This window comes from Drosophila ficusphila, unplaced genomic scaffold (genome assembly GCF_018152265.1).
Source record: "Drosophila ficusphila isolate 14025-0441.05 unplaced genomic scaffold, ASM1815226v1 contig_855, whole genome shotgun sequence".
Classification (NCBI taxonomy): Eukaryota; Metazoa; Arthropoda; class Insecta; order Diptera; family Drosophilidae; genus Drosophila; species Drosophila ficusphila.
In genome coordinates, this window is record NW_025064807.1 from 720691 (window position 1) to 748652 (window position 27962).

Genomic DNA, 27962 nt, shown 5'->3' on the forward strand with positions numbered 1-27962 from the left:
GTCAGTGGGGCAGGTTCACGACGAAGTTTTTCCTTGCCGCTTTATGGGGGTTTATTGAAGGTTTCCCGAAAGGAGGAGAAAGGAGGCGTGGGGCTTAAGTGACTGCCCTGGCAAGTGGTCTTGCCCGGGGGCTTTTCCCCACCCAGGGAAAACATATGCGGGTTGTTTGTTGTCTCCTCTTCGTTTTGCACGCATTTTCACGCGCTTTTCTTCGCTCTACTGGGCAGACTTTTCAGCTCGGGCATTACTTTTTAATAATGTGCACTCAAACTCCCCCGAAGAACCTCCATTTATTTGCCTTTGAGTGATTTTCTTTGTTTTCTGAAGACAAGATTTTTTCACCGAGTTTTACGACCATAAAGTCGGGCAGCAGAAACTTATTAAATTTCCATTCTTTTATTGCTAGCCACATAAAACTCGGTTTCACAACGGTTGTAAAAGATGCGGTTCAAGTGACCACAACGTAAAGTTTAATTATTAATCGGAAAAAGATAAAGAGAAAAAGAAAGAGAGAGGGAGATAGAGAGGGGGGAAGAAAAACACATGCTGAAAAGTGTAACCTATAAATTTTTCCCCCTTTCCTTAACAGCAAAATGAAAAAAGTGAAGTGAACCCATGTGAAAAACTAAAAAAGCATTAAACAAAAAAGGGAAAAACCAAAACAAAACAATCACAAAACCAAAAATACTTCAAACCAAAAATACGAAACCAAAATCAAAACCACGTCAGTCAATCAAATCCATCAATCATGCTGAAGATACACATGCTGGAGCAGGTCGTCAACACGGAAAATGTCTGTGAGAATGCCCAGGAGCTATCACCAAAGCGCAAATTGCCGGGTCAGGGGCAGCAAGTGGGTGGCGGCAGCTCCTCCTCCAACGGGGGCACGCCCACCGTCTCGGCGACCTCGTCGCCCCACCACCAGCCCACGCCCCCCCAGCGCCACATTCACACGAGCGGCGGCAAGAGCGCCAGCCAGGGATCATCTCCAGCAGGGTAGGTAAACTAATTAAAAGGGGGGCAGTTCCTTAAAACAATCAAGCACGGGGAAACAAGTCATTATAAAGTGATTGTGTTTTAAAAGCGAAGAAAGCTAGTGCACGTCAAAAGAAAAATAAGATATATAATGTCCATATAAGAGACTTCTTTACTTCATTTTGGCCTTGTTTCTTTGACTGACTAAATTACCTAATTCAGTTCATTTTAAACTACCAATAGCAGTTTCATTTAGTCATATTTAACTATTCTGGAAATTTTATTTCACAGGATAAACAAAATTAGTGGTATAATATATTTATAGTCCATATAAGAGAGTTCTTTACTTCATTTTGCCTTTGTTTCTTTGACTGATTAAATTAACTAATTCAGTTCATTTTATACTACCAATAACAGTTTCATTTAGGCATATTAAATTATTCTGGTAATTTTATTTCATAGGATGAAAAAAATTTAATAGTATAAATGATTCTTACTGGAGTTCAAGGAATAATGTAAAACCAATGATAGCTTGAACATAACTTAAAAGAAATTCCGCAGAGCACATAACACTTGAACAATTGTTTGGTTGTAGTTTAAAGCTCTTCAAAGAAATTTGAAATTTTCCGGTTTTTGACTTGCTAAAGTTATTGTGGGGATCAGTACCAAAAGTCTTTGTAGCTTTTGCGCAATCTGTCGAATGATAGATGCGTTTTTGATGAACATTCCCTTTGGCTGCTTTCCCCCAAAGCGAGAGCACTCTCTTTTTTTATGCAATTTTCCTGTTGTCACATTCCTTTGGTCGCTGCGGTTGACTGACGTTGTCATAATGGGTGCATCGTCCAGCGGTTTTCCCGCTTTCCCCCTCCTATTGCCAACTTTTGTTGGCCAGTTAACAAATTTCACCGCAAATTCAGTTATTTTCTTTGTATTTGCCTTGATGAGTTGGGGGTTTTGCGTTGAGGTGTGTCCAAATGGAAAATGGTTAATGTATTTGCCAGGCGTGAATTGGGTGGCAAATGGAGGGGGAGAATAAAGGCCACTGTTGAAAAGCACATTTCTCAATAGCATTATATTTACATTTTTTAATTGTAAAATAAATTAAAGTGGTTTAACCAAACAGTTTTACAGCATAGTACTTAAAATCAAGAATTTAAAATTTCATAATTGGGTATTATTGATGGTGCCAGTTTAAATTTTAAGCCCCCTTCCGAAAAGTTTTTAACCCTTTCATGCCCACTGTTGCCTACAGGCAACATTGACTTTTTGAAGTTTAAATCGGTTACGATTCAAAATTTTTGTGGATTTTTTTTTATAGGCGATTCCCCTTATTAATGTTGTTTAATTTTTGGTAATTTTGGCGAATGCAGCTGCAGCGTGTGCTGAGTTATCACTTATGATTCGAAGCGACCACAGCTGCCGAAAAATTTTACCAAAAAGTGTCCGTGCAAATAGTGCGATTAACTAAAATTAGTGACAAATACTAATAAAATAAGTACGTACATATCTTTAAAACAGGTAAGACTATGATAAAAGTATAAAGTTGGGCTTGAAAATTGTTTTATAAAGAGTGTGGATCTTTTCAAAGGCCTAAAGGCAACCTTGCAGTAAGGACATACCAAAGGACTTAGAGTATCGAAAATCGATATGAACGTTACTTGGGGTTCCTATTAATCATTTATGGCGTTAAAAATTTTCTATGTGTCCCCAGATTAATTTGGGCATGAAAGGGTTAATTGACAAGTTCACTATCATTGTTACCAACCACTCTTCTTCTTATCTAAAACTTAACATTTCAATAGCATTAAGTTTTCCATCAGAACCACATTTCAGTTCGATAAGTTTGAACAAGTAATAGCTGTTCGAGAGCTTTGATTGACAATATGCCATTGAAATTATTGAACACTTTGTTGTGCAAGTTCTGGTTCTACCACTTTCTATCTTCTACCCTGTCTCTCTTTTTATTTTTATTTTGTTATAAGTTTGTCACCCACTGCACTTCATTTCACGCTATCAATGCAGTTGTGTTTCTTTTTTCCTGGGTTCCATTGTTGGTCAGCTCTTCAACGAGCTATTCAGCTTAGATACCACCCAGTTTTTCTACCCGTTTTCCCCTGTTTCCCTTTTTCTTTATCTGAAAATTTCTTGGCCATTCCTTTGTGGCTTGTTATTTTCGCATTAGAGTCTGGTAATTGATACCTTGCGGATGGTTATGGCTTTATGGCTGTGAGAGCGACACATCAAGGCAAGGGAGGCGGTTTTGTGTAATGGGGAAAATCTTGGCAAACAATGGTCTTGAGGTCTTGGCTAGGGGCGTGGCCGTGGGCACAGTTTTGTTAATAATAATTATCCACAAGCTACATTGTCACATTGTCGGTGGACCGAGTGAAAGATGAAAAAAAAAACGGCAAACTAAAAACCGAAACAGAAACAATTTTCATTTTCATTTCTCTTGTCTTCTGAACTTGACAATCAAAAGGGATTTTCATTTCTTTTGTTTTCCGCTCCTTTCCACCCACACAAGACAATTTTCTTTCCATGCTCCGCTTTTTGCTTTGGGATTTTCTCTGTTAAAAACATAATATTCAAAACATAAACACTTCCGTTGGCCCCTTCATTACCCCAACAATCCTTCACATTTTTCCCCTTCGGCGGCCTTTACTTTTTTGTTTAACACAGAGAAAAATTATAGACATGTAAAGATACATTTTTAAAGTATGCAACTCATAACTTATAAAAGATCTTTTAAAAGATAAAATAAAGTTCCACTAAGATTGAAATATTTGTTTCAACAAGTCCAGGTTCTACATAAACGTGCTTAAGAATTAATTTGTTGTTTTATTTGTTTGTAAAATAAATTACAATGTTTAATGAATATAAGTTACATTTAAAAATTTATTTTCTGACACGTAATACACTAGAAAATTAAAATAGTTTTACAGACACCAGTTGAGCCATTTGAATGGTTTTTTCGTGTGCAGTGACTTTAACTCTTGGCTATTTTTGACTTAATTACTTGGGGGCTTATGGGCTTGCCATCGTCTCATGCCATCGTTGTCCCTTGCCGCATTATTTATGCCTAACATTAGTCGGTATTTTTCGTAACACCCCACCCCTTTGGCTTTCCGACAATTTTTGATTTATCTCGGAGTTGTCTGAGACTCGTGTCTTCCGCCGCTGCCGCTGCTCCCATTATGCCACCATTTCCATTTCCATCCTCATCTGCAACTTCGCGTTCATCTCCATTTCGTTGGGGAGCTACAGCTAGTTGACCCCGAAACGCTTATTCTTCTGCCTCTGAAAAGGGGGCCAACGCAGTTAGCCCAGTTAAAACACAAGTTGGCCGCCTGTCTGTCAGTCAAATGCGACGCCAAATTGGAGTTCTGTTTCGGGTTCTGTTCTATTCGTCTACGGGTTCGGGTTCTCGTCGCCCATTTCAAAAGGCATTTTCTAGCTAATTTATATGCAAAGATTGCGCCAAATAACTGAACAAAAGCAACAATAAAAAAAACGAAACAACAACAATTATGTGGCATACTGACCAGGCCAAACCATTTATCACTTTCCAATTTTTTCAACATTTATTCGGTTTTATATTTCTGTGGGTATTTTTTTCGTTGGCTTCACTGTCTTGTTTGTCTTTAATTTGGAAAGATAATTTGGCATGTCAGCAGCTTTAATATTGTAGCACGAGATGTTATCGGTCTTTGTTGGGTCTTATCGCCGCGTATTTTGGCTTCTTTGGTGGGTGGGTTTTGGCCTAGGAAATACAGTAATGTCGAGAAATATTGGGATGGCAAACACAATAAATGAATGGTGATTTTGGTCATGCATCATCATAAGCTATAAAAATATGAAAAACAAAAAACAACGAAAACTAATTTACAAAATAACAAAACAAAATACTAAATAAAACATGTTATTAATAAAATTAAACTTATATATAAATCCTCTTCAGGAGTTAGCGATTTGTATAGTTCACTACAACTGCCTTCCATAAGAAAGTAAAGTAAATTGGGTCACCGAATTTAAGGACTTGCGGTGAAATCCATCACCATAAGATAGGGTTGAGTTGCAAAAAAAAGGACAGACAACGCGAAGGACTTGCACGTGACTTTTTCGCAACTTTATTTTACTTCACTTGAGGCCTACTCCGATTCTACTTCGGATTCAACTTCGTTATGCCAGAACACGAGGTCTCCGCTCATACGTGATTTTCACCCAAAAGCAGACAATTGCCTAGGCAAAAAATGTAACTGAATCTTGATAAAGAAGCAAAGAGTGAAGTCCAAAAAGACCCCTGAGGAAACGTCTAACGGGAAAAAAAAGAAACTTGTCATTGGGCCAAGTGCTATTCGGCAATGCCAAGTTCACGATTGCCGATTCAATTGTGATTTCATACAATTTCAGTTACGAGCCCCAAACAGGAAACTAGTTTGGTCGGCAGAGATCAATGGTAGCTTTGTATTGTTCAGGCCAATAATCGGTCTAAATTTTTTAATTTATTACCACGCTCTGACAGCTGACACATGAGTGGGAGGAGAGTTCAAAAGATGCTGACAACAATTAAATTAATGTCAAGGCAGCGAACGCCTAAAGGAAAATCAATAAAAAAAGAAACAAGAGTGAGGCGAAAAGAAAGAACAACCTGAGGGAGAGGTGCACATAAAAAAATATTGTTAACATTTTTAAATGTTATCAGATTCAGTCTATTCAAGAAAAACAGACAAGCAATATATTTATTACTCATTCAGAAAAATTGAATTTGAAATGCGATACACTTATTAAATATTTTATTTAGTATTCTGTACTTTAAGTTATTTAAGATACATTTGCTTTTCTTAAAGTGCAGGTAAAAGAAATAGAAACCGAAGCATAGGCTTCTGGTGATTTTCCGTGCCAGTGAACCTGGCTGACTGACTTCGTCTGGGTGTTTGCTTTGATGCCTCGACTAATTGGGCAAAACTTCTGGGCAACGTTCCATTTCGGTTCTGCTTAAAAGGTGAGATGTGTCCCCCTCTTTCGCACCCACTATCTCCGTCTCGCTCTATCTTTGCATCTTGGCGCTAATTTATGCCCACAAACCCTAGACAAACTGATGTAACTTTTGTTTTCTATTTAACATTTTTACTCTCATACAAAAGTCACCTTTGTTTGTTATGCAAAAAGAAAAGAGTACATAAAATCAAACAGAAATCGCTTCTGTCTTTGTCTGGAACTGTTTTACTTATGACTTATGCATGAGGTTTTTATGGTTAAGTTCGCTGGGTTTGCGGATGAACACTATTCAAAGATTTATTTTAGCATCTTTGCCATTAAGCTACCGTGAAACATCTTTTTGGGAAATTAGCAAATTGAAAATGGGTTGGGACGTGCTGTATCAGCATTGAATAAATTAGGTATTAAATCAAGTTGAGAATACCTACCAAAAGTTACAAATTATACTTACAAGCTATAAATAAAAAATTCCAATTAATTGTTTATTTTTAATCATATTTAAACGTTTAATGCTCATCAAAAGAAAACAAGTAATAAATCGTGTCGTTGACATAAAAAAATAGGCAAACCACCTCCGCATTCTTTCCCGAATTCAGGTTTCTTATTCGCTTAATAGATCACTAGTATGAACATCCTACATAGTCTACGGATTCTGCACCCAAATTCCATTTTAAACAAAAATATTCATGGCCATTAAAAACGTAATCATGCGAATAAATCAAATGGTGTCTCGTAAAAGAGCAAACATAAAAAATGTGTGAGAAATCAGCCAAATCTGCTGCTCATCCAATTTCTCCTAATGAAGTGGAAGAGCTGAGAGCTGAGGGAAAAAAACTCCTCGGCCCAAGGCAATTTACTGCAATTGCTGAATTTTGTATCTTGTGGATGCACTGCTGCATCTGACGGATGCAAGTCAACGTCATCGGCTTGGTGGCTCCTTCACTGCTAACCCAATTACGAGGCAGCATAAACAAATTTCCTCTTGCTGCGCTATCTCTTTCCAGATTTTATGGAGCTTTTTCCATGCAGCGCGCAGACAAATTGCCAAGAAAAACAGTTTGTACAACAAGTGCCAGCAATTCATTGGAAGGGGTCGAATACAACCTAGAAGAAGCTGAGATCTTTATGAATTATTAATTGGAAATTGTAAGCGAAGACAAAAGTGGCAAGTGGCTAAGGAGGAAGGAGAAATGACAAAGTTATAAAAGTTAAAATCACTTGCACAAACTTTTACATTTTGCGGTGTCTTGCGGGCACAGCTAAGCATTGTTGTTGATGGATGCAAATATCAAATTGATGTGACAGACAATTTTCATAAATGGGTGAAGCAGTTTCCTACAAAAAGAAAAAAATGAAAATAAACGACAGCGAAAACTTTGTCAAGCTCCAAAAACTCAAGTGGGAGTTGTCATTGAACCGCGCCTTGTTGATATTTTCGGTGCTGCGTAGAGTGAATAATGGAAAAGTTCTTGGGGAGTGAAAAGTTATTTATTAACTCATAAAGCTGGGGAATATCCAAATTTTTGGAAATGGCTTTGAATGAAAGGGGTAGAGTAAGACATTTATATTCAACATATCTTAATTTCTATTATGTAACTCATATCATGGTAAAGGGTATCTACTAGTTGTTACATCCTACCAATTTCTTTATTACTCCTCTCTAAATTAAGTTAAGCGCGCCAAAGAACTTAAAAAGATGTAAACCAATTTTCGGGTGCTTAAACTGATATCCGAAACTGAATAATTGTATTTCCCGAACAAGTTAATTACATTCGGCAGCAAAAAGTGGCGGACTGTGGCAGTATATATCTGCAGATACTTGTAGCGAGATAGACAATGCATATGTACATATCTCAGTCAGTGGGTCAACAAAGCAACCGCCGACGCCACTTGGAGCGTTTTTGGCATGCGGCCTGTTATCGTGTTGTTTTTGCCTTTGTAGCAACTCACTTGGCAGCGGACCAAAAATAGTTGGCTGTCAGTTGATTGAGCTACCTCCAAGATACATCCAGATGCTCGAGCTCCGGCTACCGTGGACCAGACACTCGCGGCCAGCCATTTAGGAACGCCCAACCGGTTCGCCCAATGCGTCATGTGTGTTCGTTTGTGTGTGTGTGTGGCTAGCAAATGAGCGACAGTTAAATTGATTAGCGAGCATTAGTTCAGGAGTTAAATAAGGGGAGTCGAACAAAAGAAAGTCACGACGGCCAAGTTCATCGTACAGGTGGGAAATATAGAGGGGCGGCAAGAGGTGGCAAGTGGGCAAGATGAAGGTCATCTCATCGCACCGCACCGCATCGAATCAATGGAAAATTATGCAATTTATTCGATGCCAAAGAAAGTAGAAGCCTTTCTATTGTCCATGGGAGTTGATCAATCGCCGATAGAAATACGTAACTCCGCGGTTTGATCAAAATTTGTCAGAGATATCAGAGGAAATAAAATCATTGTTAATGATTTGAATGCAAGAGGCAATTTTGAGGGAACACGTATTTGATAGCAGATATCATTTATAATATTTAATATGGAAAGCGTAAAAAATAAAAATTGTTTTGATAAATATGTTTAAGTCAACCTAAAACCATGCTGTCCTCCTTGAATTTTTATATCAAGATATATACTTTTCTGTTGGTTTTAATACAACTTTGCATAAAGAATCTCCCTCAATCGATTTATTTCAAATCGCCTTGTAACCTGGCCAATTACCGATTCGTGTCCAACTACAATTTACACCTCTTTAATCGCCTGAAGAAGAAGCCCCGCCCCACGAAAAACGAAGGTGTTTGTCGATTTCTGGCGTGCCACATGCAACCGCCCATAAAATACAAAACTTTCGTTTTCGAAACCGCGCCAAGTAAAATGCGAGAAATCAGATCAAGCTCAAGATTCTTTTTGTGGGCACAATTAAAAGCTCCTGCTTAAAAGTGTAGTTAATTTTGGACAGCTCTCGACTTTGAGAGGCTTTTAATTGGAGAGACTAATTAACACGCAATTAAAATCGAAAAGTAATTCTGAATTCGATTTTCGGCGGTAATTAAACGAAATATAAATGGGCTTTCAAATTCACTTTCGATTAAGGCCTGATGGGGTACTGTCGTTGCCCCCACCCACCCGGGCCCCCCTCGACGCCCCTGGGTTCAAGTTGTTGGCTAATTACGTGTCTGTTGCTGTCTCTTTCAATTTTCGTCTGGGGCAATTTTTGTGCTGCATTCATTTGTCGGCCATAAAAGTCGCCGTCAAACGCCAAAAAGTCGCGCGTTTCAAAGCTGTTTTACCATAATTTCAATTTTTATTTTTGCTCTACGTAAAACGACCATTTTGCGCCACCTTCTCCGCGTTTTCCAGTCTAGAGGCATTCCACTTGTGCTACAGTCGGAATTCTTTAACTTGAATTTTCCGTATAAACTTTTATGCTTGCAAAATTTCACATTTTTGTCTTCTACAACCAAATAACACACCTTTAAATTTGTCTAAAATTGTGAGATTATTTTTAAAAGTTAACAAAGATTAGATTCGGATTATTATAACCAAAAAAGGTATTAAATTATTAAAAAGTGGTAAACAATGAGTAATATTTATTTGCAGTAGAGCTTCTATTTAACTGCATAGCAATAAAAAATAAATAAATCAAAAGAAAGTATTCGAAATAATAAACAATATTATTTATGAACTATTATTTATTATTTTGTATAATTACAACTGTACTTCATATTAGCAAACTCTTGATTTTCCATAGCAGTCAGATGGGCGGGGAGGCGGAGTGGGCGTGTCCTCTGATTGTTGGAAGCAACAAGTAAATCGTATGCGCATTACAGATGACGTCAATCTAAATATATATAAATAAATACATGAAGATATTGAAAATTCAAATTGAACGAGTGCCGAGGGAGCTTTTCTAGATTACCGAAGAGGAAGTGTGAAGACTTTGTTGGAGTCTTAAAGCTAAGAAAAAAAGGGAAACTCGGGAATATGGTGCCTCATTTGGGAGATCGGCGCATCATTTTGTATGCTATTATTGTATCGCCTGCGGTTGCATTTAAAATTCAAACGAGTCGCAGGAGGCGCTGAAAGCTCATCAGCAATTCAATTGCCCTCCCAATCGTGGGGCGTGGCCACGCCCCCCTTCGCACATATTTTCGAATGCCGCATCAGTGCGATTATCGACCTGGACTTTTTTTGTTTACCTAGGGGACCTCACTTCTTTCCTGCCGACACTACAGTCTGTTCCGCTTTTAAAGCATTCGATCTTTAGGCAGATGCCGTGAAACTATCTGTCAGGCCATCAAAAACTCCCTTGGGGTCTCCGCCTAATTGGGGCCTGTCGTACCCCCATCAGTGCTCCAGCACCATTGTGACGATGGGAGAAATGTGTGTTTAAAGTTGTGCAATGACAACAATGTGGTCACGGAGACACTGGAGTAACTCACACAATTTGGAGGCTTTTTCGGGCTCCACTTTTCGAAAATATGGTGAAACGGAGAAAGGAGTAATTTAAAGAATAATAGGGGCACTGTAAAATAATACATACATATATTTTTTGTATATGAACAAATAATCGTCTTTAAATGTTAACCCATCTTCTTTTAATTTTACTGAAAAATAAATGTTTGCAACAGCTTGGTTATTTTATTTTATTGACATTTGCTTAATTTTATTTTTTTGGCATTTGCTTATTTTTATTTTTTTGACATTTGCTTATTTTATGTTTTGGCATTTGCTTATTTCGAGAAAAGTTTTCATGTTTTAGATACAGTTAGAGTTGCCAACAATAATAGTTTCATTTAACCCTCGAAAACTTTTATTGAAGGTCAGTCAACAAAGTGAGAACCTCCTGGGAGGACTTTCATATGATACATTGCAGCTGTTTGTGGCAAAAACTTTTTGTCCCAATGTTGCCACAATACTCAGTTCCATCGCATTTTCTTCCTAAAATGTTTCACGCTCGCATACTCAGTTCCCAAATTTGTTGAGCTTTCTGCCGGTGCCAAAGTTATTACATAGATTTTGTAGCATTTTGTGCCCAAAATGTATGGCATCCACAGAGATACATGATATAGACTTTTGCCGACGACATATTTATGACTCTCCGGTCGCCCTTACACTTCGAATTTCCCCCTACTTTCCCGGCGAACTATTTATGGGGAAAACCCATTTTAGTGGGAAAGGGGGCTCAACTCCAAAAGTGCAACTATGAAATATTTTTTGGCAGAGCATATAAAAAAGAAGGAAAACGGAGATTATTACATGATGGCAAAATATAATTTCCACACTAGGCAAAAACTTTGCAACTTTGTCTGGCGGCGGCGGCTTCGGCGGTTGGGAAAATGCCTCAAGAATTATGAAAAATGTGTTGCAAAAAATAGAGAGCAAAGTTTTTGGGCTAGGAGGGGGAATCGCACGAAAATGGCGTGTGGCACGAAAATGTAAAAAACAAAAACGGAAAATTGAAAGCAAAAATGTGAAAAAAGTGGAAAAAATGAAGCTGCTGCCTCGGGTTAAATTTGGCAGGCGAGACAACACTGCAAATTGTCTGACCAATGTGCGAGCGGTGTGGCAAATGGGGTTTTTCGAGAGTGCAATAAACGGAGAAGTGTCTGAATACCCGAACGCCGGGGCGAGCGCTTTTTGCAGCCACTGTGTTGTGTGCTCCATTCCGCATTGTTTACTGGACGTTGCCTCACTCCTGTTTTATTTTACAGACATATATAGGCACATTTCCCTTCTACAGTTTTCTTTTTAGACTTTTCACATTTTATTTGAAAGTTTTGCACCCTGTGGAAATAGATTTTTAAAGGCATGTAATTTTCTTTTTAAAGATAAATCATGGGCTTAGTATACGTATAATATACACCGAATTAATTGTATAATAAAATCAATACTACTTGTAAATTCCAGCGCCACATTGTGTTCTCAAATACTGATTTACTGGTTAAAAATGTATACACTAAAATTAAACTAGTAATTAAACGTAAAAGGTATTATTTATTCTAATACAGAAACTGGACAAAAAATGTTTCTCTATTTTTAGTTTCCATTTAATTTATTGCTGTGTAAACAGAATAACTTTAATTGCTTCCACTTGCTTTCGGCAATTGAAGTTTAATTTATAACCAAATACTGTGCATTTTTACCACAATTTTTTCATACATTTAAGGCTATTAGGCGACAGGCCAGAACAAAATGAACAGACCGAATTTGGGTTGAAGCGTTATTTATGCGCATTTTTATGCGCATTTTGGGTTTGAATTTGTCAACTGCACACGCATCAAATGCGTGCGTGCAAAGGAGATCCGAGACAATTGCAAATTGCATTTTTCAATTGCATTTGCAATGCAATTTGTGCAGCGCAAAAAAACAACTCGCGATTGAAACCCAATCGCATAAAGAACGGATGAATGGAAACAATGCCGACGCAATTAAAAAGCGTTTTTCCAAACAAACTCCCCGTGGTGCTTTTTAGCACTGGCGACCAGAAAGAGAAAAAAACAAATAAATAGTGCGGATCATATGATTCCTAGGAGAATTCATAAAGATGTGCAGTCCAGTTAGATACAATTTCCCAGGAGATTTTTTAACGGTCTGTTGGTCATGCAATGCCCCATACTTTCAGTTTAATTCCAAAGTGGTGTTAAACTAGGAGTTAAACTTTAAAAAGTATTAGCGTATTTAACCTTATACTGTTAATAACCTCATTCTTAGAATTTTGTTTAAAAAAATTCCATTTAAATCTGAAAAAAAATGTAAATAATCAGTTCGTTTGCTTCTTTAGGCTTATAGATATATTTTTTTCATGTTTTTACATGTGAAATATGTAAATGCTTTGTATGCTCCGTGGTTTTTAGTTTCATTCTCCAACCATTAAATCATGACAGTTTTTATTTCAACAATTTTGTATCCATTTTTTCTGCGTTTAATTTCAAAAGTCCTGAAACCTCGGTGACTTATGGCTAATTTGCATTTACATTTGCCCCCGTTTGACAACTTGGCTGTCAGCTCCCAGCGGATTTCAGCCACCTCCAAGCCCCCAACTTCAACTGCCTCCCCCTTTCGTCTATAAGCTCTTAATGTGACAGACGGCCAATTTTTGTCGGCTTATTTATTTCCAAAGTGGGTCCGACTGGGCCAACGGCGATTTCGCACTGATTAATGGGCACGTGTTTCACATGGAGTTGAGTGTTGTACATTGTCGACCGATCCGATGCAGATTGAAGCTATAGCTTTGCCTCTACCTAGTTAATAACTGGCCATAAATATCGCTGGCAGTGCAAGTGTTTGCCAATTAGCAAGCAAATTGCATTTGACTGCGGAAGGAGTGCACAAGTCTGACGAAAAATTTCGTTGTCCAATCCCGAAATGCGATGAATAAATTAGAGGGTGCATGCGAAAACACCGGTTGAATGAAATAAAGACTAATGAAATGCTTGGTACCCAATTTGTGGGCATTTTCAATTGCACTTTTATCGGGTGTTAAGTGGCAGTCTGAATAAAAGTCATAAAGCAAAGTCTTACTCGGAATTGGAAAACTTTGCTGTGTTGAAATTAATTATAAAGTGCATAAAATATGAACATCAAATATAAAAAATACACAACATGTTTATTTTTACCATGCAAAGCCCTCTCCAAGTTCTTGTCTAAGTTTTTAATCGATTCCAAAGCCAAACTATGAGTCAAATTAGCGAGATTGCATTATTATGAAGAAATAAAGTGCATTCCAACAAACTTTTAGGAAACTCAATACCAGCGAAAGTGTGCCTAAAGTTTTCCGTTCAGGCATTAAAATTCTCTCGGCAAAATGTCTGTACATTTATTTGAACCCTTCATAAACAATAAATTCAGTGCGCCCCACTCACATTGTTTATAAACCCCAATCCACAAATTCAGAGCAAATGTATCTGTTAATTATATAAGCATTCTGGCAAACACATAAACAAACTCATGTACAATAACCTCATGGATAAATAAACAGCAAAAATATTTGCACAAAGTGAAAAATGTCATTTATGGCTGAGTAAATAAAACACGAAATATTTTTGGGCATGCAAAATCATGACAGAAAATAGTGTTCTGGTATTTTTTGTTGGTCGTGCGGTTGGTCAAAAAGTTGAATAAATAAATTTAATTATATGCAAACTACAACACGGCAATCAGGGAGCTTCATAAAACTAATAAAAACAACAGCGATTCGCTGGTCTCAACTTTTTAATAATTTAAGCGATAAATCTTTAAGCCCAGAAACTTTGAACATCGATCAGTTATGAGGAGGTGGGACGTTCGGTTCTTGGGATTACGCCAGAGCCAGAAATTGAATTATGCCCAGACACACGACGTCGAGAAGTTGACTGGAGGTCCGAGGGGAAATTACGTAGACGAAGTGGACTAGACAAGAAAGGAATAAAAAAAACCTGCATAATGGGGTGGAGAATAAAATGAAGTGAATAATGTTGGAGGTGGTCTTGGAGGTTTGTGTAATGAGCCCGTTGCATTAAGTTGTACTTTCTTAATTACATTATATTATTTTTATGAAGAACTCTTTTGTCCATTAAAGTCAGGGAATTTTAAACGAATTAGTTCTAATTGTTAGGTACATTCAAAACTAGTTTGTAGACAAACTAAGTTGTCTGCGGATGTAATAAATTTCTAACAAAACTACATATTTGTATTCTTACTACTAAATAAAATTGTTGTACAACGTTTGCTGAAATCGAACGATTTTTTAAACGGATTTAAAAACGTTAACATAAATTCACATTAGGAAAATACTCCTGATTCAATTAATGAAACCAACTTCCACAACCGACATGCTATTTAAATTTCCTGTTTTATTTGGCAGCTTCCATAATTCCCTTTGTGCCTGATTAATTGGATAATGTAATAGGTACCACTTACATTTACTTGGCCAAACGAAAACAATGTGTACAGACCTCCTCGCGTTGTTATTTGGTTTTAGCATCGTTCATTTTTAATTCGCATTATGTAATTGTTTAATGGGAAGTGGGAAAGGGTCATAAACCGACACCGAATACCGATGAAGATTACTGCGGCTGCAAACAAAAATAAAAATGTAATTTGGCTAATTTCAGTTAATATGAAAACTAAAACTAAAATGCAGCCAGCCGCAGACGCAAAAGGGAAAAGACCTTAAAAGCGTGTAATTTAATTTAATGCAGTGGCAACCGAAACAGCAACAATTACTGAAAACAACAAGCCCAAAAAACAACAACTAAATGTGGCGCGTGAATAAATGTGGAAAATGTTGCAACATTTCGACCATTTTGGCTAAATGCGATATATGCGATGCAATCGCCGCCAAATCGCTCAACCGTTCGGCGAGCGGGGAATTCGGGGAGGTAGTACATTTAACTTATATCACCGACAACAAAACTAAAATTTGTTGCTGCTAATAAAGTTGTTGGTAACAGCAACAAAGTGGCTCCAAAAATTGTTGCCAAAAATCAACTGAGCTGCGCCAAAAAAGAGACAACAATAAAATATTGCTCAACATAAAAAGTGAAACAAAAAACAAAACACAAAACACAAGAAGAAACTCCCGGCAAATAAAAGAAAATTAATAGGCGACTTTGGCCGTTTCGTGTTTACTTTTGTTTTTGCTGCTCTGGCGCTCTTGGCCAACAATCGGAAGTGCAAAATTAAAGCTCAGGCCAAGAGCGGCTAAGAAGTGGCCGAAAGGCAGACAAACAAAGGAAGTTGGAGAGGTGGAGCGGAAGTCATGGGGAAAATGTTAGTGATGAGGAGAGGAAGTGTGTTTAGTCTGCCTGAATTTGACCCTAGTTTGAACCCTTAGAAGTTCGCTCGGTAATTAGTTGCCTTCGCCAAAGTCTGCCTTCCAAATGTCAACTACTACTATCGAATAACCCTTAAAGTTTCAGCAGCAAACTCTCTCATTAATTTCCACTTCACAATAAGCTGGGAATCAATATTTTTCTCATCTAAGCAGGGATAAAACTTGTTGGGAAAAAATCGGAAGCTGAGTGCTCCTATTATGTTTTGTTCAAGATATAGATTATTTATTCTACTTTTAGAATTCCCTAATTAATTTTCTTTCCCTTTCTTTTCTTGCAGGTAAGCATCTGATTTTGAATTTCCGGAATTCAAATTTGACCTTAACTCTTCAATTTGGATGCCAGTTGTGGGTAATAAGCTTCCAGCGAAAACCAATAATTTTCCCCTACAGCAAATAATAACTAGCTGTAACGTCTTGTTTTTCGCCCCAAACCACCCGTTTCCACCAAACTATTCCGAACTCGGAAAGCGTCAGGCGAAACACTCTCGAATCACGGCGACAGCTTCCGTAATTCAATAAATATTTTATTGTATTCAATATTTGCTTGCTGATATGCATTGCTCAGTCAGCGATGACGTCGTTATTTAGGGTATATTAGCTATTAAGAGATGATTGAGAAAGTAGATTGCAGTTGATTTACTGAAGACAGAAGATTCAACAAGAATTAAAGTACACTCGTGGATATTATAGATTTAACTTACTCAAACAAATAGGAGACAGTTTAAAGTATGTAATTTAATTAAGATTAATGCAAAGGTTCAAAAAATTTTAGCTTTAGTTTATTAACATGAATTTCTTTAGATTATTTATTGGTTCATTTGCTTAACAACTTTCTCTGAAATTTTTTTTAATGTATGTACTTTCAAGAACCAAGACATATCTCATTAAATTATGGAAAGGGTATATCTGATTCGGCTGAAACTTGGCCAATGTCATCTCATCTTAGCCCGTTGGCGGTTCGCACTGTCTCGCATTCCTTCACACTTCTCCGAATATTATTTATGTTGTTGACAGGCGGCAAACGATGAAGCTGGGACCGAAAACCGAAACATAAAACCGCCCACTGTCAAACAGCAGCGGCAGCAGCCAGATAACGGTACATTGTGCGAATTGCGAATTGCAAACTGCAAAACTGCCAAAGGCACTGTCGGAAAGAGATGGCACGCCCCCCAACCATTACCACTGTCTATCTCCATCTCCCTCTCGCTGGGATCTCTTTTCCATCGGTTCCAAGTTGCAAAATTGCGAGCACTTTATTGATAAGTGTGGTAATGTGGCAAAGATGCTGCGTGTGCCGCAGATATATATTTATGGAAAAAAAAAATGGAAGAAGAAGATGGGACAGCCAAGGTGGAAAGAGACGGACAGAGGTAGATAGAAAGAGGTGGCTATATGCCACAAAGTAATATCAAGTGGTTCGCACAAGTGTTGTGGGTTTGCCTGTCAGACAGGCGACAACAAATATAACACAAGAAATATGTTCAGGACGATGGAAAACTTTTGTTGCCTGCGAAAAAGCAAAAAAGATTCTCGATAAAACGTGAGAAACTTGTCGCCAACCAGGCCTTTTGATAAGAAAGTCATGAGACTGGGAACTCGAATTGCAATATGTGTATATTGTGTGCGGCGTATATTTTATCGCTTCCAGTGAACCCTTGCCTGGTCGGTCATGCGTTTTTCCCTTCACAAAGGGCGATGTTTCATGGCCTCCTGGGAAGAGGCTTTTGAAGTCGCAATGCTTTGGAGCCTGCAGATTGGAAGGGAATATCTGGCTGGGTTCAGGGAACCCGGCTCTGTTGCTAAATAAATCTCTGGGGATTTCACTTGCAGCGGATTGAAGGACGTTCCTCAACCTTTTTTTTTAAGATAAGCCCAGTGTTAATTTATTTATATTGAATAACTGTGGACAATTACCTATTGTGACCAAATTGGTTAAAGCATTACTTGAATAATAATTGTATAATTGTTTCGCTTTACATAAACCTTCAAATAAGACTTCAAATAAGTTTGCTCACTTATAATAAAAACGCTACGCTGGTACTGCTCTTTATATAAAATTCAATTACGAACTTTATTAATAAAACCTGTTACAAAGCTTGAAACAAAACTAAAACATAGCTTGTAACAACTTCAATGGCTAATTACTCATTACAAAATATTCTCTCAATTACAAACCATTAGGGAACCTACAATTTAGATAAAAATTAGGTTAGAATTTTACTGAGAGAATTAAAATCGAGTTATACCAAACTGGTAGCCCAGTTTCCTCGTTCTTTTCATCCTTTTGCCTTGGCAACCTTTCCCCTTTTCTAATTACAATGTTGGGCAGCGAGTTAAATGAAATGCCCTGTTCCGTATTCCCAGGGGGCGATAAATATTGCAATAAAATAAATTGAAGTTTAATTAAAATGGGCAGACCACTGTCCAAGTTTCTCCCCACCACCTGTCAGCCTCCCACACAGGACAGAATATCTGCCAGGAATAAAGAATGCGTAATAGCCGAAATGAGAAATGGCCAGTCAAAGTGGAATGACAAGGCGAAAAGTCCGAGAAGAAAGTGGGAGGACCAGCTGACCTCTTGGACCGACCAAATCACGAAAACACAGGATGGAAAATCTCCAAAGAGCCTGGCTCCTCCTCTTCTTCTTCTTCTTAGCCACAGGTGTGCTCAAGGCAACTGCTATTCATGTTGCGAAGACGGAAAAAAACATATTCATAAATTTGGCACAAATTGGAGTCTATTTTTGGCTGGAGGAGCAAGAGGGAAAACAAAAGGAAAGCCTGTGTGTCTCTGACAAAGCAAATGTTATGAATAATTTCCCGCATGAAAACAGGCCAATCAAATTATTAGCGAAGCATACTTAAAACTCATCAATATTTAAGACTAACACACACAATCAATTTGCGAGAGTGAAATGTGGGCTATAATCCGAAGCCGCATATATGGCAAAAGCAATTTTAATTAGTAGTGACCAAGTGGCACTCAAGTGACACCTGAAGAGCTGCTCTAAATGGAACACTCCCATTTCTCAGACACCTTTTGAGGCCACCCGAGTGGAAGCGACATAAAAACCAGCCACAAAAGGTGGCTTTAATAATGAGCCAAGGAGCACGGCCATAAAACACAGACTGAATGCGATCTGCTATGCAAAAAAAAAAAAATAAATGTAGGAGTAGGATGCCCTTTATCACTCGTGCATTCATTGAAATTAATTAAAATATTTTTGTTTGCCATCAATTATTGCAATTTTCCCGCCGCTAACGAGCCAAAATGTCAGGCAATTAAAATTCAAATAGGGCCAAAATAAAGGGGAGGCGGACGGCGTGGCCTGCGTGTGTGGTCGCCATGTGGAATCCGCTAAAACGGAGAGTGCATTTTTACACCTGACGTGTGGCATGAGTTGGGCAAATTAAAAACACATTTTGTGACACGTTCCCCAATTTGTTTCTGTTTCTGTTTCCGTTCCCATTTCGGTTGTTGTTATATCGGAAAATGGTTAGCACATGTTCGACGGTGTCAAGGATAACACGTCCAGGTCACGGCTCATTAGCAAAAGGAAAAAATTCATTATCATAAAAATGTTGGAGGAAAATGCAACCGTTATGGGTTTAAAAAAAACGAATTAATATTAATGATATACATATATGCAAAGTATTGAATTGTTTTTAAAGAACTTGAAGAAGGCTTTAAGAAGTTTCAAATCTTAAAGGCTTTAAAAAAATTTTATTTATAAATGTTATGCCAATTTAAACAAGCAACTCTTATTTAATGTATAGTTTTTGTAATGTTTTACCACCGACTTCCAAGAAATGTGTGCTTTCAATTTTATTCCGGACAACTTTTAATTAGAAACCATTTTTAAGATAAACCATCTGCCTGAGCAAAACTCGATGCATTTCCTTCTTCAAAAACTTTTCCGTTTTGGCCTTGGGAGACCTCTTCTCACCTCTTCACATCTTCTCTTGGGAATATTGCTAATATAATTTCATTATTGGCTTTCCTGCCAGTCGGTTGAAAGTCGACGAGCACAGTTTTCTTGGTATCATCGGAATACATTCTGAAGAAGCTTTCCACTTGTGACTTTTGACTGTTGGATGGATGACTTTTTGGGTGACGGGGGATTTGGGCAATTGCAAAAGTCTCGTTCAGTTTCTATAAATAGCTTAAGCCTCGGAAAGTTTCTGGGGGAAACTTTTATCCATTTTGCATATATATACAAGTACAGAGCAATTAAATTGAAATGTCCAATGGTAAGAAGGGAGAACAGCAGGACAGGAGCTCACTTAATTGAAAAAATTAACTCCGGACGACAGGAAAATACAAATAGGCAGGCGAAAGAGACAGAGGTGCCTTGAAATTGGCTTTAAAGGCGTGTGGCAGTAAATTTGCATGGCCCTCGCACACACAGGACATTTGCACCGAGCACTCAGGACATCCAGATCTAAAATCCTCCGACTCCGCTCCACGATGAGTTCGTCAACGTTGATGAAATAATGTACCCGTACTGCAAAAATGTCTGTCTCGTTTGAGATACACTTTAATTTAGAAAGGATATTTGGGGTAACACTTAGGTAGAAAAAAAGGATATTGCATTAACTGGAATTTAATCAAATTAAATCAATTAATTGAAACTGATACATTATGAATGAGGAAATGGAAATAGTTCTTGTTATATCTTATTTTATTTCACTTTTAAGAGTACCCCAACTTCGTCTTATTAACAAAATTCTAATTCACTTTTTAACCAGCTGCGTACTTGTAAGGACTCTCTGCCACCACTGCCTCCTTGAAGCCCACTCCATTTCGTGTTTCCCCATTTCTGCCAGAGTGTTCACAATACATTGTAGGGACACTGCACTGTTCTGTTCTGTTTATGTGCATGAGAGAACTTTCTGTGTGTGCTCACTGTCTGCGATTTTCTCCGGGGCCCGCATGTTTGAATTTTTACTCCTCTTTTAGCAGAGGAGGCCTCGACTTTGCTTCGTTTTTGGCTCTTTAACCCCTCGACTCGACCTCTCCGCTTTTATTGGATTCTCATTTTTCAATGCTATCTGAGATGCGATCGAAACCAGTTTGCTCGACATTCGATGCCCAATATGCAAATTTTACGACCAAATTAGTTTATTCGAAAACTGTTTAAACTCGCCGAACGATTGCCGGAATTTCCTCATGCAGAAGCCGAACATGCTGCATTCTAATTATGCAAGAACTCGGCTTTTCTGAATTGTTGAGCCAACAAGAACAGTGCTCGCCAGCAGGATTCTATCACTGTGTTTTCTTAGCTCCCACTCGCCGACAAAACGAACGAAAGTCTGCAGAGCACTGAGAGAAAATAAATTCTCAATGAGGATGCTTATAAGCTCGAAGCGGCTGAAGAGGCTGTAAGTTGGTTGGGGGCTGCTTAAATTTCATTAAATGAGGAAATTCTAGGGGTGAATTACAAGGGGTAGAATGGGATTGGTAGTCGTGTGAACCTGTTCAAGTGCTTTGCTGGTTGTTAAGGTAGCTATATCGAGGGGAACTTGTTTCTTATTAACGGAACTTCAATACCCTAATTAAATTTATAAATATTTTGAATATTTTACTTTTAAATAAATCAATGATCGTATTAATTGTCTTAAAAATTAAACAAGTTTTCAGTGAATTGTTACCTTCTGTAAACTATTATTAGTAGGTTATGAAAAGTAGAAATTGTGAAAATGAAAAGTATTTTTCAAGATAAAACACTTAAAATAAATGAAAGATCTTTCATTTACAGGGTCACATCGCTTAGAGCACATCTACGAATATAACTCTTCCCCTTGTTAGTGAAACGCATTTATAACCTGCTGATGGCCCACGTAGCTCCTCGCTGGCAAAGTTGATATAATATCCTTTACCCCGAGGAGCGAACAAAAAGCGCTGACTATTATACCAACAACAGCAACAAATACAGCAGCAGCAGCGATGACGTTTTAATTATGTGTGCCTAGAGGAAAAGCGGAAAAGTGCGGGGTTGAATTGCGGGGGAAAAAGCCGAGACACTCGCGAGACAGTTTCAGCAGCATTTTGCATTTCGCAGCTCCTGAACTCAGGACGAAGCTCAACTCGGTTTGTTAATTTGCAAAAGGGTTGGGGAAATTCTGGGGGAAAATAGGCGGCGGCAAGAAGAAAAGCAGAGGAAGGGGCAACAGGGGAATGAAAAGTGAATTCAAAACGGAAACATTGCAAAAATGCGCCAATGCAGCAAATGCTCAACTTAAGGGGGGTAGAAAAAATACTGGAAAGGTGTCAGTGTATATTACATATTTTCATACACTAGACAAAATTAAATTAAAAAAACTAGAACCAATAATAAAACTATATAAAATGCAATAAAAACTGTGCATTATACACGAGTATTTAAATTGACACCATAAAAGTTTATAGAAGCCGTTTCGTTCAGCTTTAACCCCTTTATGCTCTATATATCTTTTTTTTTATTTCCGAGCATTTCGAGCAAATTAACATGCGTAACAAAAAAATTGAGATTTACATACCTAACTACATGGATATCCTGCGAACTGTACACCTGGGGGCACTTAATTAATAGTGATTTTTATATCAGAGCTCCGGAGGTTTCAATAATACTTTCAACAAAATCTGTGACATTTAATTAATTGCTTAATAAGTGTTAATTGCTTTTCAAAACTAATGGATATTAATTCACCATTGCCATTTTTAATATAATAGTTTTTGTTGTTTTTCATTGTATTTAAAGCTTACATTTAAACTTTCAACATTTTATTATTAATCTGACTTTAACTCTGTGAACACGAGTATACAATCAGCAGTAGAAATGTTTCCAAAGGGTGTCGTTGTCGCTCCCGTTTTGCGGCTGTTTCTCTTCTCCCCCTTGAGTGGCCTTTGGGGGGCGGTAGGCGGTGGAGGTGAAGGGGGTGGGAAAGGGGGCGGAAGAGGGGCGGTTAGACGACAGCCTTCCCCAAGCAATTTCCATTTGACTGAGGCCTCCACATCGTGGGTTAACGTACTTTGCTGCAGCGGCGTCTGTTTGACTGACAGCCTCCCTTAAAACAGCCTCCCCACCGCCCCCCTCTTCCACGCACCACCCACCCACAGTCCAATTGGATGGGAAAAAATATACAGAACGGTTGAACATTTCTAACATTTAATTTCGTTCTGTAATTGCGGAAATTTTCATTGAAATGAATTAGCTTTTTCGCTTTTTTGCCTGGGAATTTTGTTTTCTTTTTCGAAAGGGGGCGAACTAAGTTAGTTAGTCATGGGTTAATGTCTGCTATCAATGTCACGGTCAAACAGAGCTGGGGTTAAAGAAACAATGAATAAATTATCAAATCAGGGGACGAAATGGATTCCCCGAAAATGTCATATATTTATAAGCCGTACTTTGTTTTTAGCTTTTAAGCAGAAGATAAAATTTGGAAATCATCAACCTTTATTATACAGATTCGTGGGGACAACTTTAATATTTAAAACATATAAATATATAAATAGTTGATTATTAAAAAAACATTTGTAACAATTACAATGTGTTAAAAATAAATACAAAATCGTCTAGTCCGCTCCAGTTCCCCGAACTCTTTTTAGAAAACTCCTATCATTGTTCTTCAAAACCAGAAAAACCACCTCCTTCAGAACCCAAAAAAAATCATATAATTTTATGCAGTGAATCAATATGTACCCTGACAAATTTATAGTTTATTTTGTTAAATTCTCTATGGTTTGTTTCTGGCAATTGCCGAACATTAAAATGCATAAAATTATGTAAATTTTATATTATAAATTCACATTTTTGCCCAGAAAAAATGATTACAAATCAAACTCTACCAATTGAGCGAACAAATCATAATGAACAAGCAGAGAGGCCCAAAATATTGGACCAGAAATTATAAATTCAAACTAAAAAAAAGTTTTTTGTACTCACCCCTGAAAGGCAAAAAATGTGAGTGCTTTTTTAGGGTTGAAGGGTGAGGTAGGTCCTCGTTCAAATTCCTGGTCCCCTTTTTTACCTTTTTAGGGTGAGAAACGCGTGCGCAGGCGCCTTTGACACCTGAGATGACAATTAGAATAAAATAACACAGAGAGAGCTGAGAGAACCTCACTTTCAAGTGAGCTGCAAATTAAAAAATCATAAAAAAGCTAAGGAAAGAACTCACGCTGAGAGCGAAAAAAATCTGGGTGGAGTGCGTCGTCGACTGGCGACAAATTTACATAATTTAAAAAAAAAAACAACAAGAAGGAAGAGATACAAGAAAAATAAACTAGCCAAGAAGAGTAAGCGGCAGCAGAAAGTGAAGTTAACGAGGGGAGGAAGCCTAGAAGCAGGCCCAAAGACGCTGATTATCATGATTATGTATGCAAACTCACACACGGCAGAAGAAACAAACGCGGGACAGGTCGAAAGACAATAGAATTATGAGGTGTTGAGCGTTGAGTGACTAGCGGAACGACCATTAAAACCTCAGCCAGTTCAACAATCAGGGGAAAAGTAGGGATACGGAAATACGCGTATCGCAGGCCCAAGAAACAATGAATAGAAAGTTATGGCCAACATTGGAAACTGAAGATGAAGAGTTGCACTCCAGAAACAAAAAAAAAAAAAAACAGAAAAGGAAAACTAAACGAAAAACACGGTTAAGGGGTTACATGGGTTTCACGGTTTCAAAAAATCGATTTTTTTTTTTTAATCTTATTAAATTCTATAACATTTCTAGAATATTGTCCTAAATTTTCAAGTTGATCCGAGTAATAGTCTCGGAGATACAGCCTTGAGAAGGTGGACGCTTGAGACCACTTGTATTGTCTCTTAAAACTTTAAACGCGTTTTTCTCAAAACTATGTTTTCAAAGTCGGTTGTCAAAATTTCTCGCGAACTACTCAACCGATCTTTATGAAATTTTACACAAGTATTCGAGATATCATTTACAAGGTATTGAACGAAGGATTTTTTTTTTTTTCAATTACAACTATTTAAAAAAAAAAATGTCGAGAAATTTTCATCGAAATTTGCATTTTTTTGTAAAAACGTCTGCCAAAAATCCAATTTTCATTTTTTTTTTTTCCTTCGTCCAATACCTAGTTTATTGTCTATACTGAAACACGTTTTTTTTATTTTTACTTTTGATGATCCTGAGAGAAGTTCTGCTGACAACGCGGAGGCACCTTTTCTCCGAGGGACTGCCGGAAATGGCGTCGTAATGGCCGACATTTTGATATTTTTTTTGAAAATTTCACAAAATCTTTATTAAATATGTATCTTTTAAATAATAAAAAGTTTCATTGAAATATTTCATTTTTTATATGCAAAAAAATGTTTGAAAAAAGGCCGTTTTTTACCCGATGAAACCCATGTAACCCCTTAATAAAGCGTTGCAAATGGGAGCAGATCCGAAAAAGGTTCAGGTACGAAAACTAAAGATAGAGAGTCGCGCCAGAGGAAGTGGAAATGGAGGTGATGCGAGGGTTTTCCTTAAGAAATCGAATTGAATTTTAATGATAAGGTTGGGAGTTGCTTATTAGTCTGATCGTAAGCATTAGGTCAGCTGTTGTTTGGTTTTATGTTGGGAGTGGACTGTTGAGGCAACAGATGAACAGGTCTTTGAAAAAGAAGTAGCTATAAAGTCTAGGTTAATTATTGCCTGAAGGGTGGGATGGGTTAAATTAGGATAGTATGGGATAATTAGGGGAACATGACAATATTTTTTTTAGGGCTTAGCTGCGAAGTATTCAATATTCCTCCACTAAATATAAATTCAAATAAAATTAATCAATAAAGTTTCAATTTTTAATAAAACTAGTATGTTGACATTATGAATTAAACTAACAAAATATTTCTTTAAAAATGTTGTGTCCGTATGTTTTTAACATTAATAATATTGAACACAATGGCAACCTTCCCACATCGATACTTTTTTACTTTCTCATCGCTTGCAACCCGTTCATTTGATATCCCATCCCACCCTTGAACACCCAATATCTCGGTAATTTTGATATCTGATCTGTCAGTTCAGTGAGCCTGCGTCCAGTTCAGGTGTTAATGACTTATTCTCCACTGCGCACAAAGAGCTGGACAGTCCTATTGTTTTGTATGTTTTGCGTGTTTTGCATGTGCGACCAAGTCGGGTATGAAATTATAGAAGAGAACTCCCCGAACAGAACCCATAGGCCTATTGTTCGCAACTGAAAATGGACAGGGGCCAACCCCAAATCGGAATATAAAACATAAAGCCAGGCCGAGCCTTTTGTGACACGCTCGTATCCGGTACCGGTATCAAATAATGGCTTGATAACGCCGGCACAAGTTCAAGTTCGCATCGAACATGCGACTTAAGATCGGGGGTTAAAACCCGCTTACTTGCAACTCCAAAATCGCACGGTTGGAACAACCGATCCGGTTCTTGGTTAATAAAACTATTATAGTTGTTAAACTAATAACTTTAACGTTGTAATAAACAACTTAATTATAAATTGGAACTATTACAACTACTTTTAGAAATAAAAGTTATTACCATAAAAAAAAACTAATTTTAAATTTTACGCAATATCTGTTCAGCTAGCTCAGCTCATATTCACAGTTGTTTCTAAAATAAATTATTATTGGATTATTAAATAAATGTATCATCCTTATTTTGTATGCGTTTAATAGTCTTAAATTTAGTTCGATGAAGTTGGCAGTAAAACATTTTCAAACTCCTAGCCCACTGTACATCGGAGCGATCGAACTTGCTTCGAAGCGGGGGTTGAAACTACAACTCCGAAGACCCATAACCACTTTTGCCAACGCACAGAATTCAGTTGGAAAAAATTCTTCGTGCGGCTAGGTTGTATATATAATCGGGGTTCCGTGTCGATTCAGTGGGTCAAGTTCGATGCGATAATTACGAAAAAAATAAACTGCGAAACGAACAGAGCGAATGTATCTCAAAGATACCAAACAAAACATCAAAGTTTTACAAGTCTAGTGACTCATACTTAGTGTTAACTTAACTGTGCAATTCGTTAGGATATGTCCTAACCTATCCTAACCCAAAAACTAAAACTACCTGCTCTTGAAGGGAAAAGAGCAAATCTTGACCTAAGCAATCAAAAAGAAAAGTGAATTATACCTGAACAAAGGAAGAGAGCATCTCTACCTGTTCGAAAATCTCAAAACTGATCTCAAACAAAATGAAATATTTAACGCATACACACAAGGAATCCTACACGCTAGTGGCACGCAAGCGCTACATGAAAAATCTGCTGTATGTATAAATTAACATTATAAGATTAGGAAATACTAGGGAATTGTAATAACACAAAATACAGATAATTCGAAGTTATACAAAATTCTCTTTTAAAAATTGACTCATTTCTACTTATCTTTGTTTATCTTTATTTCCCAAACAAACCTCATTTATTATCCTTCGATATCTAGGAATAGATGTCATGTAAGCAAATATTGACAGAAATCCTCTGTCTCCTATTATGTCGCTTTATGTCGCTTTGTGACATATGCAAAAATTATGCAAATCATTTGATTTGCCATTTGAATTTGGAATGGGCCGTAATTAGCCCCGTCTGCCTGCCAATAATGCACTCGACAGGATTCCGATTTGGATTGCGATTGGGAGTGCGCTCTAAATAGGCGTAATGCATAAAATATGCAAATATCCTTTATCCCTTTTTGCAAACTCTCGAATGTCATTTGTTTTTTTTCTTTTGGGGTTTGTTTGTTCGGCGTGAATAACAAACCGCAAAAATCGCGAATGAGTTATGGATTATCGGGATATAGCGAGGGATATCTTAGACCCTTCGAAGATACCGTTTGGCAAAACCCTTAAGGCGAAGGAAAACCTTTTTGTCATTTTCTTGGGCTGTTTTGTTAATTAAATTTATGATTAATGAATGATGGTGCTGATGATGATTATGGTTTTCCCATTTCCTTACCCTAACAGCTGTGAGAGGGTTAAAAAGTAGGGAGCTACGTGTAAGGTGATATGGCTTAACCCTTTTTGCGTTTTTTTTGTTTTTTATTTTCGCACCCTCGTTAGGCGTTCTTTTTTGCGGATTTATTTTTTGCAAGTCAGCTAAGTCAACAGAGGAACTTCGGTGATTATCAATTGGCTGGGATCGGGTAGAAAATCTAAAAACAAGAAGAAACCGTTAAGCCAAACCCACACATGCATATCCGCCTGGCCAAAAATGGGT

At 37.6% G+C, this 27962-nt stretch overlaps 1 protein-coding gene across 3 annotated transcripts in view; it reads left to right on the top strand.

Moving 5' to 3' along the window:
* LOC108100851 (rap1 GTPase-activating protein 1) overlaps positions 1-27962 on the top strand; it is an 87869-nt gene that overhangs the window by 9822 nt on the left and 50085 nt on the right. The window contains exon 1 of one of the 3 annotated variants that reach the window (XM_043209365.1): positions 657-996. The exons of 1 other annotated variant lie outside the window; for it this stretch is intronic. In XM_043209365.1, the coding sequence (XP_043065300.1) occupies positions 749-996 (248 nt within the window). In that variant the 5' untranslated portion in view covers positions 657-748. Of the gene's footprint in view, positions 1-656; positions 997-26573; positions 27017-27962 lie in introns of those variants that run through there. One more of the 3 variants, XM_043209366.1, reaches the window with a different exon arrangement.